Source organism: Suncus etruscus, chromosome 5 (genome assembly GCF_024139225.1).
Source record: "Suncus etruscus isolate mSunEtr1 chromosome 5, mSunEtr1.pri.cur, whole genome shotgun sequence".
In the NCBI taxonomy this organism is placed as follows: Eukaryota; Metazoa; Chordata; class Mammalia; order Eulipotyphla; family Soricidae; genus Suncus; species Suncus etruscus.
In genome coordinates, this window is record NC_064852.1 from 123,800,266 (window position 1) to 123,813,955 (window position 13,690).

General features: G+C 37.9%; 1 protein-coding gene across 1 annotated transcript in view; it reads left to right on the forward strand.

Moving 5' to 3' along the window:
* Positions 1-13,690, forward strand: part of DNAH7 (dynein axonemal heavy chain 7) — a 283,116-nt gene that overhangs the window by 106,115 nt on the left and 163,311 nt on the right. The window contains exon 26 of the mRNA XM_049772925.1: positions 3,641-3,853. Coding sequence (XP_049628882.1) covers positions 3,641-3,853 — 213 coding nt within the window. The remainder of the gene's footprint in view (positions 1-3,640; positions 3,854-13,690) is intronic.

Here is a 13,690-nt window from a genome sequence, read left to right on the forward strand (position 1 = left end):
GAATAGGAGTTTGTAAAATATTCAAGGGTGAAACTTACAACATCCAGACTTGAACATTGATTCCATATTTTTTATTATTATACCTAACCTTTATACTTATTATAACACAATTAGACCACTATTGTACCTAACCATTGGCCAGATGGTTGATGTATTATTCATTAACTACATAGTTGTTGGCATTCTAATTTTTAAAAGCGACATCTTTTGCATAGTAATTCTTTTAATTTTATCCTAATATATGTAGTTGTTAGAGCAAATATTTGCTTAAAATTCTGTTTCAAGTTATTGACTCAAGCTATATATTTAAACATTTTCTGTTTTCCTTGCCTTAATAGTAACCTCATTGAAAAAAAGCAGCAGAACTAAGCTCTTTAGTTAGCAATTAGCATTTTATTTTGCAAGGCTCTTGCCTGATGCAAATGTTTTATTTGTTCTCAACTCAGAAAAGATCAATCACTTAAGTGAAATGTGCTTATTTTCCATCTGCTTTATGTTTTGGTAATTCACTAACTCCCAGAAGATATTTACAAACCTAATGTGATTCTTATTCACTCTGATAGTCATGCACTAACTGGAGACAGTCGCCATTTTTCTAGACTATCATGTTCCTATTTTATTATAAGTATGTCATGTTTTAATGCATGAGCAACTGAAATATGTTCTGACACATACAAATATACTAAACTTAAATTTTCTTACTTATTCTTTTTATAAAGTCTACTCAGTTTTATATTTTAAGTCACATCTCATGTATTTCTCCCATAATAATTAAAATGCTCTGGAACAAAAATGTGTTTAGAAATTGAAAAGTATATTTATTGCTAATAACAATTATTTTTGTCCTATTTCTGATTTTCTTTTCTTTTTTTTTTTTTTTTTTTGTTTTTGGGCCACACCCGTTTGACGCTCAGGGGTTACTCCTGGCTATGTGCTCAGAAATCGCCCCTGGCTTGGGGGGACCATATGGGACGCCGGGGGATCGAACTGCGGTCCGTTCCTTGGTAGCGCTTACAAGGCAGAAACCTTATCTCCAGCGCCACCTTCCCGGTCCCTGATTTTATTTTCTTTAGTATGCATTGGGAAATACTGGTATACTGATATTGACTCAAAAAGATAAAGAATATCTCAGAATACATTAAGTAACATTGCTTTGTTACTAAGGTTTACCTTATTAGCTTCAAATCATATAGTTAGATACAAGACTTTATTAGATTGGAGCCGAAGAGATAGCATGGAAGTAGGGCGTTTGCCTTTCATGCAGAAGATGGTGGTTGGAATCCCGGCATCCCATATGGTTTCCCAAGCCTGCCAGGAGCGATTTCTGAGCATAGAGCCAGGGGTAACCCCTGAGCACAGCTGGGTGTAACCCAAAAACAAAAACAAAAACAAAAAAAAAGACTTTACTAGAGACCCAGTTTCACACTTTCTTATCAGACTATGGAAGAAGAAACCTAGCTTTTAGACATTCTTGCAGACTCTAATACTTTTTCCCTATAACATAAAAAATAGTCCATACCTAATACTTAATACATGAATTAGTAAGTTCTAAAATTTCTAGGTATAATTAAAATTTAAAGGAATTCTTAAAACATAACTTTAGATAAATAGTTATACATCAGTTAATATTACATTTATTATAAAACAATCACAGAGAACCAACTTTTCTTAAGAATCTTCAGATAGCACATGCAAGGTAATTCAATATTATAGAATATTATAACTATAACATATAGTTAATATAACATAACATGGCATAATGATAAAATAAAATATATATGCAATATGACATATATTATAACATATTATAATAAAAAGTACTGTTATCTCTATAATGGTTTTTAAACAGTTGCCTTTGCTACTCTTCCACAGGCTCTCTTTTTTTTTAAATTTTTTTATTGAGACAAATGTGAATTATAAGTCTTTCACAGTTATATTTAAGCCACATAGTGACAGTGAATTAGAGCCATTCCCACCACCAGTGTTGACCTCCCTCCACCACTTTTCCCAGCATGCATTCCATACCTCCACCCTTCGCCCCCAGGACTGCTAGTGTAACAGTGCCCATTAATGTATAGCTTGTTGTGGTTTGGGTCTCTCAATTCTATTGTCATTAACTTTGGGTTGAGTATTTAGGTCTGATCTTTTTTATTTCCACTCAATGCTTATGAGACTACTTTGCCCCTACTACCATTCACATTTTTTTCTCAGTTTGTAGGAAGACATAGACATATGAGGCTGAGGGATTGGAGTGATAGCACAGCAGTAGGGTATTTGCCTTGCACGTGGCTGACCCAGGATAGACGCAGGTTCAATCCCTGGCATCCCTTATGATCCTCCAAGCTAGGAGCGATTTCTGAGTGTAGAGCTAGGAGTAATACCTGAACCCCTCTCGGTATACCCCCCTAAAGACAACAACAAAAGAAATATGAGGCAGAACAAGGTGATTCATATTCTAATGGTTCTGATAAAAGAATTAATTATTTTACAACATCATGACTTGCAGCTTTTAATAGTTGAGTTTTAGGCATAATGTATTCTGGCACTAGTCCCACCACCAATGCCAACTCCTCTTACCAGTGTTTTATGTTCCCTTCCACCACTACTCTACCCTCACCTTCTTTAAGTTTGCTTATTGTGGTTTGTCTCTTGCTTTCAGTGGTGTTGACTCTGCAGTCTAGATATATCTTTAGACCGCTACTTAGTATGATTACTTAAGGCACCTTGACCTCTGGCCCCCATTACTTCTAGTCTACTTCTTCCTGTTAATTCCTCAATTTCTTTTCTTCTGTTTTTCTCCTTCCCAGTTTCTATGGTCAATGGTATCAACTCTTTTGCTTTTTAGTACCTTGCATTCCTTTGTCCAGTTATTCTGTTCATCTCAGATAAATGAGATCATGCTTCATTTTTCCTTCTCACTTACTTCTCTTCATATATATCCTCCAATTTTATCCAAGTTGCTGGAAATTACATGATTTCATGGTTCTTTGTAACTGCCATGTATTCTATGTCTTCATGACCCACTTATCTTCCACTGGACACTTACAGTTGATATCATATCTTAGCTATTGTGCTAAGTGCTGCCATGGATAATGGTGTTTATCTGTCCTTTAGAATTAATGTTTTTGGGTAGATGCCCAAAAGTATTTTTAGTTTACTGAGAACTCTTCTTTCTGTTTTCCATATAGGGACTGAACTAGATATTCCCACTAGCAGTGAGTAAATGTTCCTTTTTCACCACATCGCTGCCATAATCAATTGTTGCCAGTTTTTGATATATACCATTCCACCTGGTGTAAGATATCACATTGTTGTCTTGTTTTAGATTTCCCTAATACTTCCTCCTTAATAGTGATATTGAGACCTATTGTTTGTGTGTCTATGGACCATCTGCTTTTTTTATTCAGAGAAGTTCCTGTTTACTTCCTCTCCCCATGGTGTGAAACAATAGTTTGATCTTTGTGAGTACTTTCTATATCCTTGATAACAACCATTTTTGGTGTACTGAGTACAAATATTTTCTCACATTCATTTATTTATCTTTTTGTTTTAACCTGCATTTGTTTTGCCCTGCAGATACTCTTTAATTTGATTATTAGTCCCAATAATTTATTTTTTTTTAAAATTCTGTTTCTCTTAGGCTCTCTTCCGGACAGTCGCAATGATGGTGCCTGACTATGCCATGATTGCTGAAATTGTCTTGTATTCATGTGGGTTTGTCACTGCTCGGCCGCTCTCAGTGAAAATTGTGGCTACCTACCGTCTGTGCTCAGAGCAGCTGTCATCACAGCACCACTATGACTATGGGATGAGAGCTGTGAAGTCAGTGCTCACTGCTGCTGGAAATCTAAAGGTAGAAAATTCAAGGTTTCTGATTCAAAAATTACCCATTTAGATATCTCGTTATCAGCATTTCTTCATGGAGTTACAGTAACTGATTGATTTAATTTACTAAAAATATGGAACTAATAATAAAATTGACCAGGATCTGGGTAATTAACACAGCTGGGCATACCCAACAAAAATTGGAAAATATTATAGTTTGTAAGGAAACCTTAGTGATTTGACCCTTCGTTTTATTTTTATAAATTTTTAAGAACTTTAGGTGCTCAGGGGTTATTCCCAGCTCTGCGCTCAGAAATCGCTCCTGGCAGGCTTAGGGGAACATGTTGGATGCCGGGAATTGAACCCGGGTATGTCCTGAATTGGCATCCTGCAACGCTAATGTCCTACTGCTATGTTATCACCTTGGCCTTGATCCTTAACTTTAAATAGAAGATATCATCAAAGAAAATTTCTTGCTATAGAAAAGATTTTGAAGACTTGTCATTTACATAAACATGTGTAGCTAATAATCATATGCATTAAAATCTATAGATATTTCACATAATTATACAATTGCAGCCAACTATAGAATAGCAATATTGGTGTTATAATTCTATTTAAAATGCTATAAATAATAAGAATATGGGCTGGAGCAGTAGCGCAGCAGTAGGGCATTTGCCTTGTGTGTGGCTGACCCAGGACAGACCTCAGTTCGATCCTCAGTGTCCTACATGGTCTCCAAGCCAGGAGCAATTTCTGAGCACATAGCCAGAAGTAACCCCTGAGCGTCACTGGGTATGGCCCCCAAACAAACAAAAATAATAAGAATATAGATGAAAATTCTAAACTTTAGTACATTAGTAATTTCTGTTGAAAGCATTTTATCAAACCATTGCTAAAACCTGGCATAAGTGCTTTATAAACAGCGTTTTTCAACCACTGTGCCGTGGTACAGTGCCGTGAGATATTGTCTGATGTGTGGCTTTGTCATGATTGGTCTATTTGTGAGCCGAAGTGCATATTACGGACTATAAAAACTAAGGACAGAGAGAAACTGAGAGCTGTTGACAAAGAGTTACATGTGTGTCTTTCTTCAATCCCTGCCATAAAGTAATTATAAAATAATTCCTTTGTGTTTATTTGATTCCTATTCAATAGAATTACTTTATATATAGTCAATATAGGCACAGAGTTAAATTTTTAACATTTTTCTAATGGTGGTGTGCCTCATGATTTTTTTTTCATAAAAAATGTTTGCCTTTGCACAAAAAGGTTGAAAAAATACTGCTTTATAGAAGCCTACTTAACAGAATGCTTAGGGCTGGAGCAATAATAGGGCACTTGCCTTGCATCAGCCAGTTCAGAGTCAATTCTGGCATCCTTTAAGATCCCCTGAATTTATTAGGAGTGAACCCTGAGCACAGAACTGAAGTAAGCCCTGAGCACTGATAGGTATGGCCCCATAACAAAAATTAAACTAACATACAAAAACAGAATTAAAAATGTGACTTTGGAAAAGCGGCCATTCAAGGGAACCTTGAGCTCCTGGAATAGGCCAGAGTGAGTGCAGGAGGTCGCCGACTGGAGCAAGTGGAAAGCGGCCATTCAAGGGAACCTGGCACTCCCAGAACAGTCCAGAGTGAGTGCATGAGGTCACCAACAAGGGCGGGTGGAAAGCGGCCATTCAAGGGAACCCTGAGCTCCTGGAACAGGCCAGAGTGGGTGCAGAAGGTTGCCGACTGGAATGGGTGGAAAGCGGCCATTCAAGGGAACCTTGAGGTCCTGGAACAGGCCAGAGTGAGTGCAGGAGGTCTCCGACTAGGGCAGGTGGAAAGCAGTCATTCAAGGGAACCCTGAGCTCCCGAAATAGGCCAGAGTGAGTGCAGGAGGTAGCCGACTGGAAAGCGACCATTAAGGAAACTTTGAGCTCCCAGGACAGGCCAGAGAGTGAACCTGCACTGTCTGACTTGAAGGGAGTGGTGATTGGTCAGCTTGACTGAGGAGGAGGGAAGGTCCAAAACTCAGCGACATCACCCAACATACTCACATAGAGCCACATCCTGAGAAGAGATCCAGCTCCACACCACAGGTGGCAAAAGCGGGCTGAAACCTGAAGGCACTGCACACCAAGCCAAGCCATAAATGAAAAGAAAGATGGGTAAACCAAGGAAAACATTAACAACAGGGGAGATGGAGAGAAATCAGAACAAGTTCCCAAGCCCACCAAAAATGTGCAGAACCAAGAGAGAAAGACCTAAAAGCAGCCATGAGAATAGAATTCCAAGCCATGCTATAAGAAATGAAAGACACACTGGCCAGAGATTACAATATATTAATAGATGAACAAATGAACCAAATTAAACAATAATTCCTACAAAATATGAAAGACTCTATACAAACAGAATTAGAAGAAATTTGTAAAACCATAGAAAGCCAGAAGAGCAGAATCGCACAGCTCAAGAATAACATAGAACAACTCAAAGATAAACTGCAATCAAAAGACAGCAAAGAAGCCAACAAAGAAATAGAAGGTAAAGCACTGGAAGTAAAAGTCCAGTATTTAATGAACAAAGACAAAAGAAACAATCTAAGAATTGTAGGTATACCAGAAGGGAAGGAAACAGGGAAAGGGGAAGAACAATTAGTCAGGGAGATAATAGCGGACAAATTTACCACCCTCTGGAAAGACACATCTGAGCAAATCCAGGAGGTTAAAAGAGTCCCCAACAAAATAGACCCTAACAAACCAACTCCAAGACACATAGTAATTCAAATGGTAAGAAACAAAGAGAAAGGTGACCTACTTAAAGCAATAAGGGAGAAAAAAAACCCTCACATACAAAGTAAGGGACATTAGAATCAAACCAGATCTCCCATATGAAATACTTCAAGCAAGAAGATAGTGGAATGACATATTTAAACAACCGAATGAAAGAAATTTTCAACCTAGAGTCCACTGTCCAGCAAAACTCTCATTCATATGGGAGGGAAGACTAAAATCATTCTCAAACAAAAATGAACTTGCACTATTTGTGCAAACAAAACCGACCCTAAATGACCTACTCAGAGATAAATTATACAATCCAAACCCCCAATTGTAAAACCACCCTAAACAATACAACTGCACAACAGCCTTCTCTGTCAATAATCTCCTTAAATGTTAATGGACTAAAATCCCCGATTATAAGACACATAATAGAGAACTGGATTAGAAAACATAAACCAGACTTTTGCTGCCTAAAGAAACACACCTACAAGTAAAAGATAGGCACAGGCTTAGAATAAAAGGATGGAAATCAATTATCCAGGCCAATGGAAATAAAAAAGCAGGGACAGCCATTCTTACATCAGACCAAATTGCATTCAACCTCAAAAAAGTGATCAGAGACAAAGAGGGTCACTACTTACTGATTAGGGGAACAATAGACCAAGAAGTGCTAATGCTGGTTAACATCTACGCACCTAATGCAGAGACAGCAAAATATGTACAGCAACTGCTTGCAAAACTGGAGAAACACATGAAGGGAAATGTGATAGTAGTAGGAGACCTTAATACTCCACTATCACCACTGGACAGATCCACCAGACAGAAAACTAACAAAAAATAAGAGCCCTAAATGAAAAATTAGAAGAACTAGGGCTAATAGACTTATATAGGGCCCTCCACCCCCAGAAAGCAGAATACACATTCTTCTCAAGTCCACATGGAACCTTCTCCAGAATAGACCATGTCTTAGGATACAAATCTAACCTGCATAAAATCATTAGAAGCACCCTGTCAGATCACTATGCAACAGAGGTCAAAATTGACTGTAAAAAGAAACAATGAAGAAAATCCAACACCGGAGATTAAACAACATGCTGCTCAAAAACAGCTGGATCAAAGAGATACTCAAGGAAGAAATAAAAAGATTCCTTGAGACAAACGACAATGAAGAAACAACTTGTCAAAACTTGTGGGACACAGCAAAAGCAGTAATCAGGGGGGAACTCATAGCAATACAATCCTATGTCAGAAAAGAGGAAAACGACAAAATTAGCAGCTTAAAGGACCATCTTAAGGAGCTGGAACAACAGCAACAAAGAAACCCAAATACAACCAGAAGACACGAAATAATAAAAACCAGAGCAGAAATAAACAACATAGAAACTAAGAAAACAATACAGAAAATCAACGAGACCAGGAGTTGGTTTTTTGAAAGAATAAACAAGATAGACAAACCACTGGCAAGACTCACCAAAAAAAAAAAAAAAAGAGGGAAAACACCCAAATAAGGAGAATCACAAACGAAAGGGGAGAGATTACAACAGAACACCAAGAAATCCAACACATCAAGAGGACATATTATGAACAACTATATTCAGTTAGGCTAGAGAACCCAGAAGAATGTAATAGATTCTTGGAAAAATACCAGTTTCCAAGACTAGAAAAGGAGGATTTAGAAAGCCTAAACAGGCCAATCACATCAGAGGAAATTGAAACAGTAATTAAGAAACTCCCCAAGAACAAAAGTCCAGGCCCAGATGGTTTTACAGGTGAATTCTATCAAACATTCCAAGAAGAATTATTTCCACTGATCCACAAGCTTTTCCAAACCATTGAAAAGACAGGAATCCTTCCCAATTCCTTTTATGAGGCAATATCACTCTGATTCCCAAAGAGGCAAAAATACCACCAAGAAAGAAAACTACAGACCAATCTCACTAATGAACATAGACACAAAAATACTCAACAAAATCTTAGCGAACCTAATCCAGCACTACATCAAAAGGATTATACACCATGACCAAGTGGGTTTCATCCCAGGGATGTAAGGCTGGTTCAACATATGCAAATAAATCAACATCATACACCACATCAGTAATAAAAAGGACAAAAACCACATTATCATATCAATCGATGCAGAGAAGGCATTTGACAAAATCCATACAATAAGCAAAATAGGTCTGGAAGGAACCTTTCTCTAGATAGATACAGCTATCTATGAAAAGCCCATAGCTAACATTATCCTTTATGGTGAAAAACTGAAAGCATTCCCACTAAGGTCAGGAACTAGGCAAGGATGTCTACTCTCTCCACTCTTATTCAACATAGTCTTAGAAGTCCTAGCAATAGCAATCACACAAGAGAAGGGAATCAAAGGAATTCAAATAGGGAAAGAGGAATTCAAACTATCTCTTTTTGCAGATGACATGATGATATACATGGAAAACCCTAAAGAGTCCACAGTAAAACTCTTAGAAACAATAAACCAATACAGCAAAGTGGCTGATTACAAAGTCAATACACAAAAGACAGTAGCATTTCTCTATACAAATAATGAAGTAGAAGAGAGAGAGAGATTAAGAATACAGCTCCATTTAAAATAGTATGAAAAAACATCAAGTACCTAGGAATCAACCTTACAAGGGAAGTGAAGGACTTATACCTGGCAAACTTCAAAACACTTCAGAAATAAATTGAAGAGGATCTTGGTAAATAGAAGAACATCCCATGCTCATGGGTAGGTAGAATCAACATAGTCAAAATGACTATCCTACCCAAACTCCTATATAGATTTAACACAATCCCCATCCAAATTCAGACATCATTTTTTAAAGACTTAGAACAATCAATCATAAAATTTATCTGAAACCACAGAAGACCCAGGATAGCCAAAAACATACTAAAAAACCAGGAAGCTGGGTGGCATCTCCTTACCTAACCTGAAGCTATACTATAAAGCCATAGTGATCAAAACAGCATGGTACTGGTACAAAGACAGAGTCTCAGACCAGTGGGTTAGAACAGAATTTCCAGACATAAGCCACCAGATATACAGTCAACTGATATTTGACAAAAGAGCCAAGAACTTGAAATGGGACAAAGAAAGTCTTTTCAACAAATGGTGTTGGTACAACTAGAAAGCCACATGCAAGAAATTAAAAATTGACCCATACCTCACTCCTTATACAAAAATCAACTCAAAATGGATCAAAGACCTTGAAATTAGACCTGAATCTATAAAGTTTATAGAGAAGAAAATAGGTAGAACACTCAAAGACCTACATATCAAAAAGGTCTTTGAGGATGGAGCACCAATGGCAGAACTTTAGCATCAATCATAAACAAATGGGACTACATCAAACTGAAAAGCTTCTGCATGGCAAAAGAAACCCTACTTAACACAAGAAGACAGTTAAGTGACTGGGAAAAAATCTTTTCATCCATCATATCAGATAAAAGGCTGATATCCAGAATATACAAAACACTCAGAAAGCTGAGCCCCCCAAAACCAAATAAAGCCATAAAAAATGCAAAGACGAAATGAATAAACACTTCTCTGAGGAAGACCGAAAGATGGCCAACAAACACATGAAAGCATGCTCACCTTCACTCATCATTAGGAAAATCCAAATAAATACAACAATGAGGTACCACATAACACCAGTGAGGATGGCTCACATCAAAAATAATAGGACCAATCTATGTTGGCGGGGATGCGGCATGAAAGGCACTCTCATCCACTGCTGGTGGGAATGCCCCCTAGTCCAACACCTATGGAGAACAGTCTGGAGAGTGCTCAAAGAACTCAGAATTGAGCTACCATTTGACCCAGCAATTGCTTTCCTAGGTATCTACCCCCAAGTTGGAAGGACATTCATTCCAAAGTATGTGTGCACCCCACTATTTATCGCAGCAATCAATATAGTAGCCAAGTCTTGGAACCAACCTCGATGTCCAACATGAATGAATGGATCATTAAGATGTGGTATTTGTACACAATGGAATACTACATGGCAGTCAGAAATGATACAATCACAGACTTAGCTGCAATGTGGATGGACCTAGAACATATTATGTTAAATAAAGTAAGCCAGAAGATGAAAGATAAACACAGAATGATAGCACTATTCTGAAGCACCTAGAACATACACCTTATATACAACTAATACTCAACAATCAAATAACAGGGTTTAACAGGGTAGAAACCCCAAACACTGTAACAGTCAACATATATGGAGAGCAGTGCCCAAAACACATGAAAGAGGAACAACACAAACTCTTGACTACACACTATACCACAAAAAAACCAGCAACAGCAGAAAAAGCGGCATAGAAAGACCAGGTAAGTAATCAGCCTTTTACTCCAAAGGCCCATAATAAGCCTTTAGGGATTTTATACAGGATTACAGGTAAAGGATACCATGGGAAACCACGGACTGCAATGGAAGCATTCCATAAAAATATGTTTTAATGCCTTAATCTTTCTATACTTAAAATAACCTCTTAGCTTTTCTGTCCACAGGCATTCTTGGATACAAAGGGTGGACAAACTAAAATTGCATCTCGGGGCTCAATCACACGGGATACCATACCCAGCTTGCACTACGAGAATGTCCTGATAAAATTCTTTTTTTAAATTTTTTTTTATTTAAACACCTTGATTACATACATGATTGTGTTTGGGTTTCAGTCATAAAAGGAACACCACCCATCACCAGTGCAACATTCCCATCACCCATGTCCCAAATCTCCCTCCTCCCCACCCGACACCTGCCTGTACTCTAAACAGGCTCTGCATTTCCCTCATACATTCTCAATATTAGGACAGTTCAAAATGTAGTTATTTCTCAAACTAAACTCATCACTCTTTGTGGTGAGCTTCCTGAGGTGAGCTGGAACTTCCAGCTCTTTTCTCTTTTGTGTCTTTATTATTGCAAGAATGTCTTTCATTTTTCTTAAAACCCATAGATGAGTGAGACCATTCTACGTTTTTCTCTCTCTCTCTGACTTATTTCACTCAGCATAATAGATTCTGTGTACATCCATGTATAGGAAAATTTCATGACTTCATCTCTCCTGACAGCTGCATAATATTCCATTGTGTATATGTACCACAGTTTCTTTAGCCATTCGTCTGTTGAAGGGCATCTTGGTTGTTTCCAGAGTCTTGCTATGGTAAATAGTGCTGCAATGAATATAGGTGTAAGGAAGGGATTTTTGTATTGTATTTTTGTGTTCATAGGGTATATTCCTAGGAGTGGTATAGCTGGATCGTATGGGAGCTCGATTTCCAGTTTTTGGAGGAATCTCCATATTGCTTTCCATAAAGGTTGAACTAGATGGCATTCCCACCAGCAGTGGATAAGGGTTCCTTTCTCTCCACATCCCTGCCAGCACTGTTTGTTCTCATTCTTTGTGATGTGTGCCATTCTCTGTGGTGTGAGGTGGTATCTCATTGTTGTTTTGATTTGCATCTCCCTGATGATTAGTGATGTGGAGCATTTCTTCATGTGTCTTTTGGCCATTTGTATTTCTTCTTTGTCAAAGTGTCTGTTCATTTCTTCTCCCCATTTTTTGATGGGATTAGATGTTTTTTCTTGTAAATTTCTGTCAGTGCCTTGTATATTTTAGAGATTAGCCCCTTATATGATGGGTATTGGGTGAATAGTTTCTCCCACTCAGTGGGTGGCTCTTGTATCCTGGGCACTATTTCCTTTGAGGTGCAGAAGCTTCTCAACTTAATATATTCCCATCTGTTAATCTCTGCTTTCACTTGCTTGGAGAGTGCAGTTTCCTCCTTGAAGATGCCTGTAGTCTCAATGTCCTGGAGAGTTTTGCCTATGTGTTGTTCTATATATCTTATGGTTTGGGGTCTGATATCGAGGTCTTTAATCCATTTGGATTTTACCTTTGTACATGATGTTAGCTGGGGGTCTAAGTTTAATTTTTTGCAAGTGGCTAGCCAGTTGTGCCAACACCACTTGTTGAAGAGGCTTTCCCTGCTCCATTTAGGATTTCCTGCTCCTTTATCAAAAATTAGGTGATTGTATGTCTGGGGAACATTTTCTGAGTATTCAAGCCTATTCCACTGATCTAAGGGTCTGTCCTTATTCCAATACCATGCTGTTTTGATAACCATTGCTTTGTAGTAAAGTTTAAAGTTGGGGAAAGTAATTCCTCCCATATTCTTTTTCCCAATGACTGCTTTAGCTATTCTAGGGTGTTTATTGTTCCAAACAAATTTCAAAAGTGCCTGATCCACTTCTTTGAAGAATGTCATGGGTATCTTTAGAGGGATAGCGTTGAATCTATATAATGCCTTGGGGAGTATTGCCATTTTGATGATGTTAATCCTGCCAATCCATGAGCAGGGTATGTGTTTCCATTTCCGCGTGTCCTCTCTTATTTCTTGGAGCAGAGTTTTATAGTTTTCTTTGTATAGGTCCTTCACATTTTTAGTCAAGTTGATTCCAAGATATTTGAGTTTGTGTGGAACTATTGTGAATGGGGTTGTTTTCTTAATGTCCATTTCTTCCTTATTACTATTGGTGTATAGAAAGGCCATTGATTTTTGTGCGTTGATTTTGTAGCCTGCCACCTTGCTATATGAGTCTATTGTTTCTAGAAGCTTTTTGGTAGTCTTTAGGGTTTTCTAAATAGAGCATCATGTCATCTGCAAACAGTGAGAGCTTGACTTCTTCCTTTCCTATCTGGATTCCCTTGATATCTTTTTCTTGCCTAATCGCTATAGCAAGTACTTCCAGTGCTATGTTGAATAGGAGTGGTGAGAGAGGACAGCCTTGTCTTGTGCCAGAACTTAGAGGGAAGGCTTTTAGTTTTTCTCCATTGAGGATAATACTTGCCACTGGCTTGTGGTAGATGGCCTTAACTGTATTGAGAAAGGTTCCTTCCATTCCCATCTTGCTGAGAGTTTTGATCAAGAATGGGTGTTGGACCTTATCAAATGCTTTCTCTGCATCTATTGATATGATCATGTGGTTTTTATTTTTCTTGTTGTTGATGTTGTGTATTATGTTGATAGACTTACGGATGTTAAACCATCCTTGCATTCCTGGGATGAAACCTACTTGATCGTAG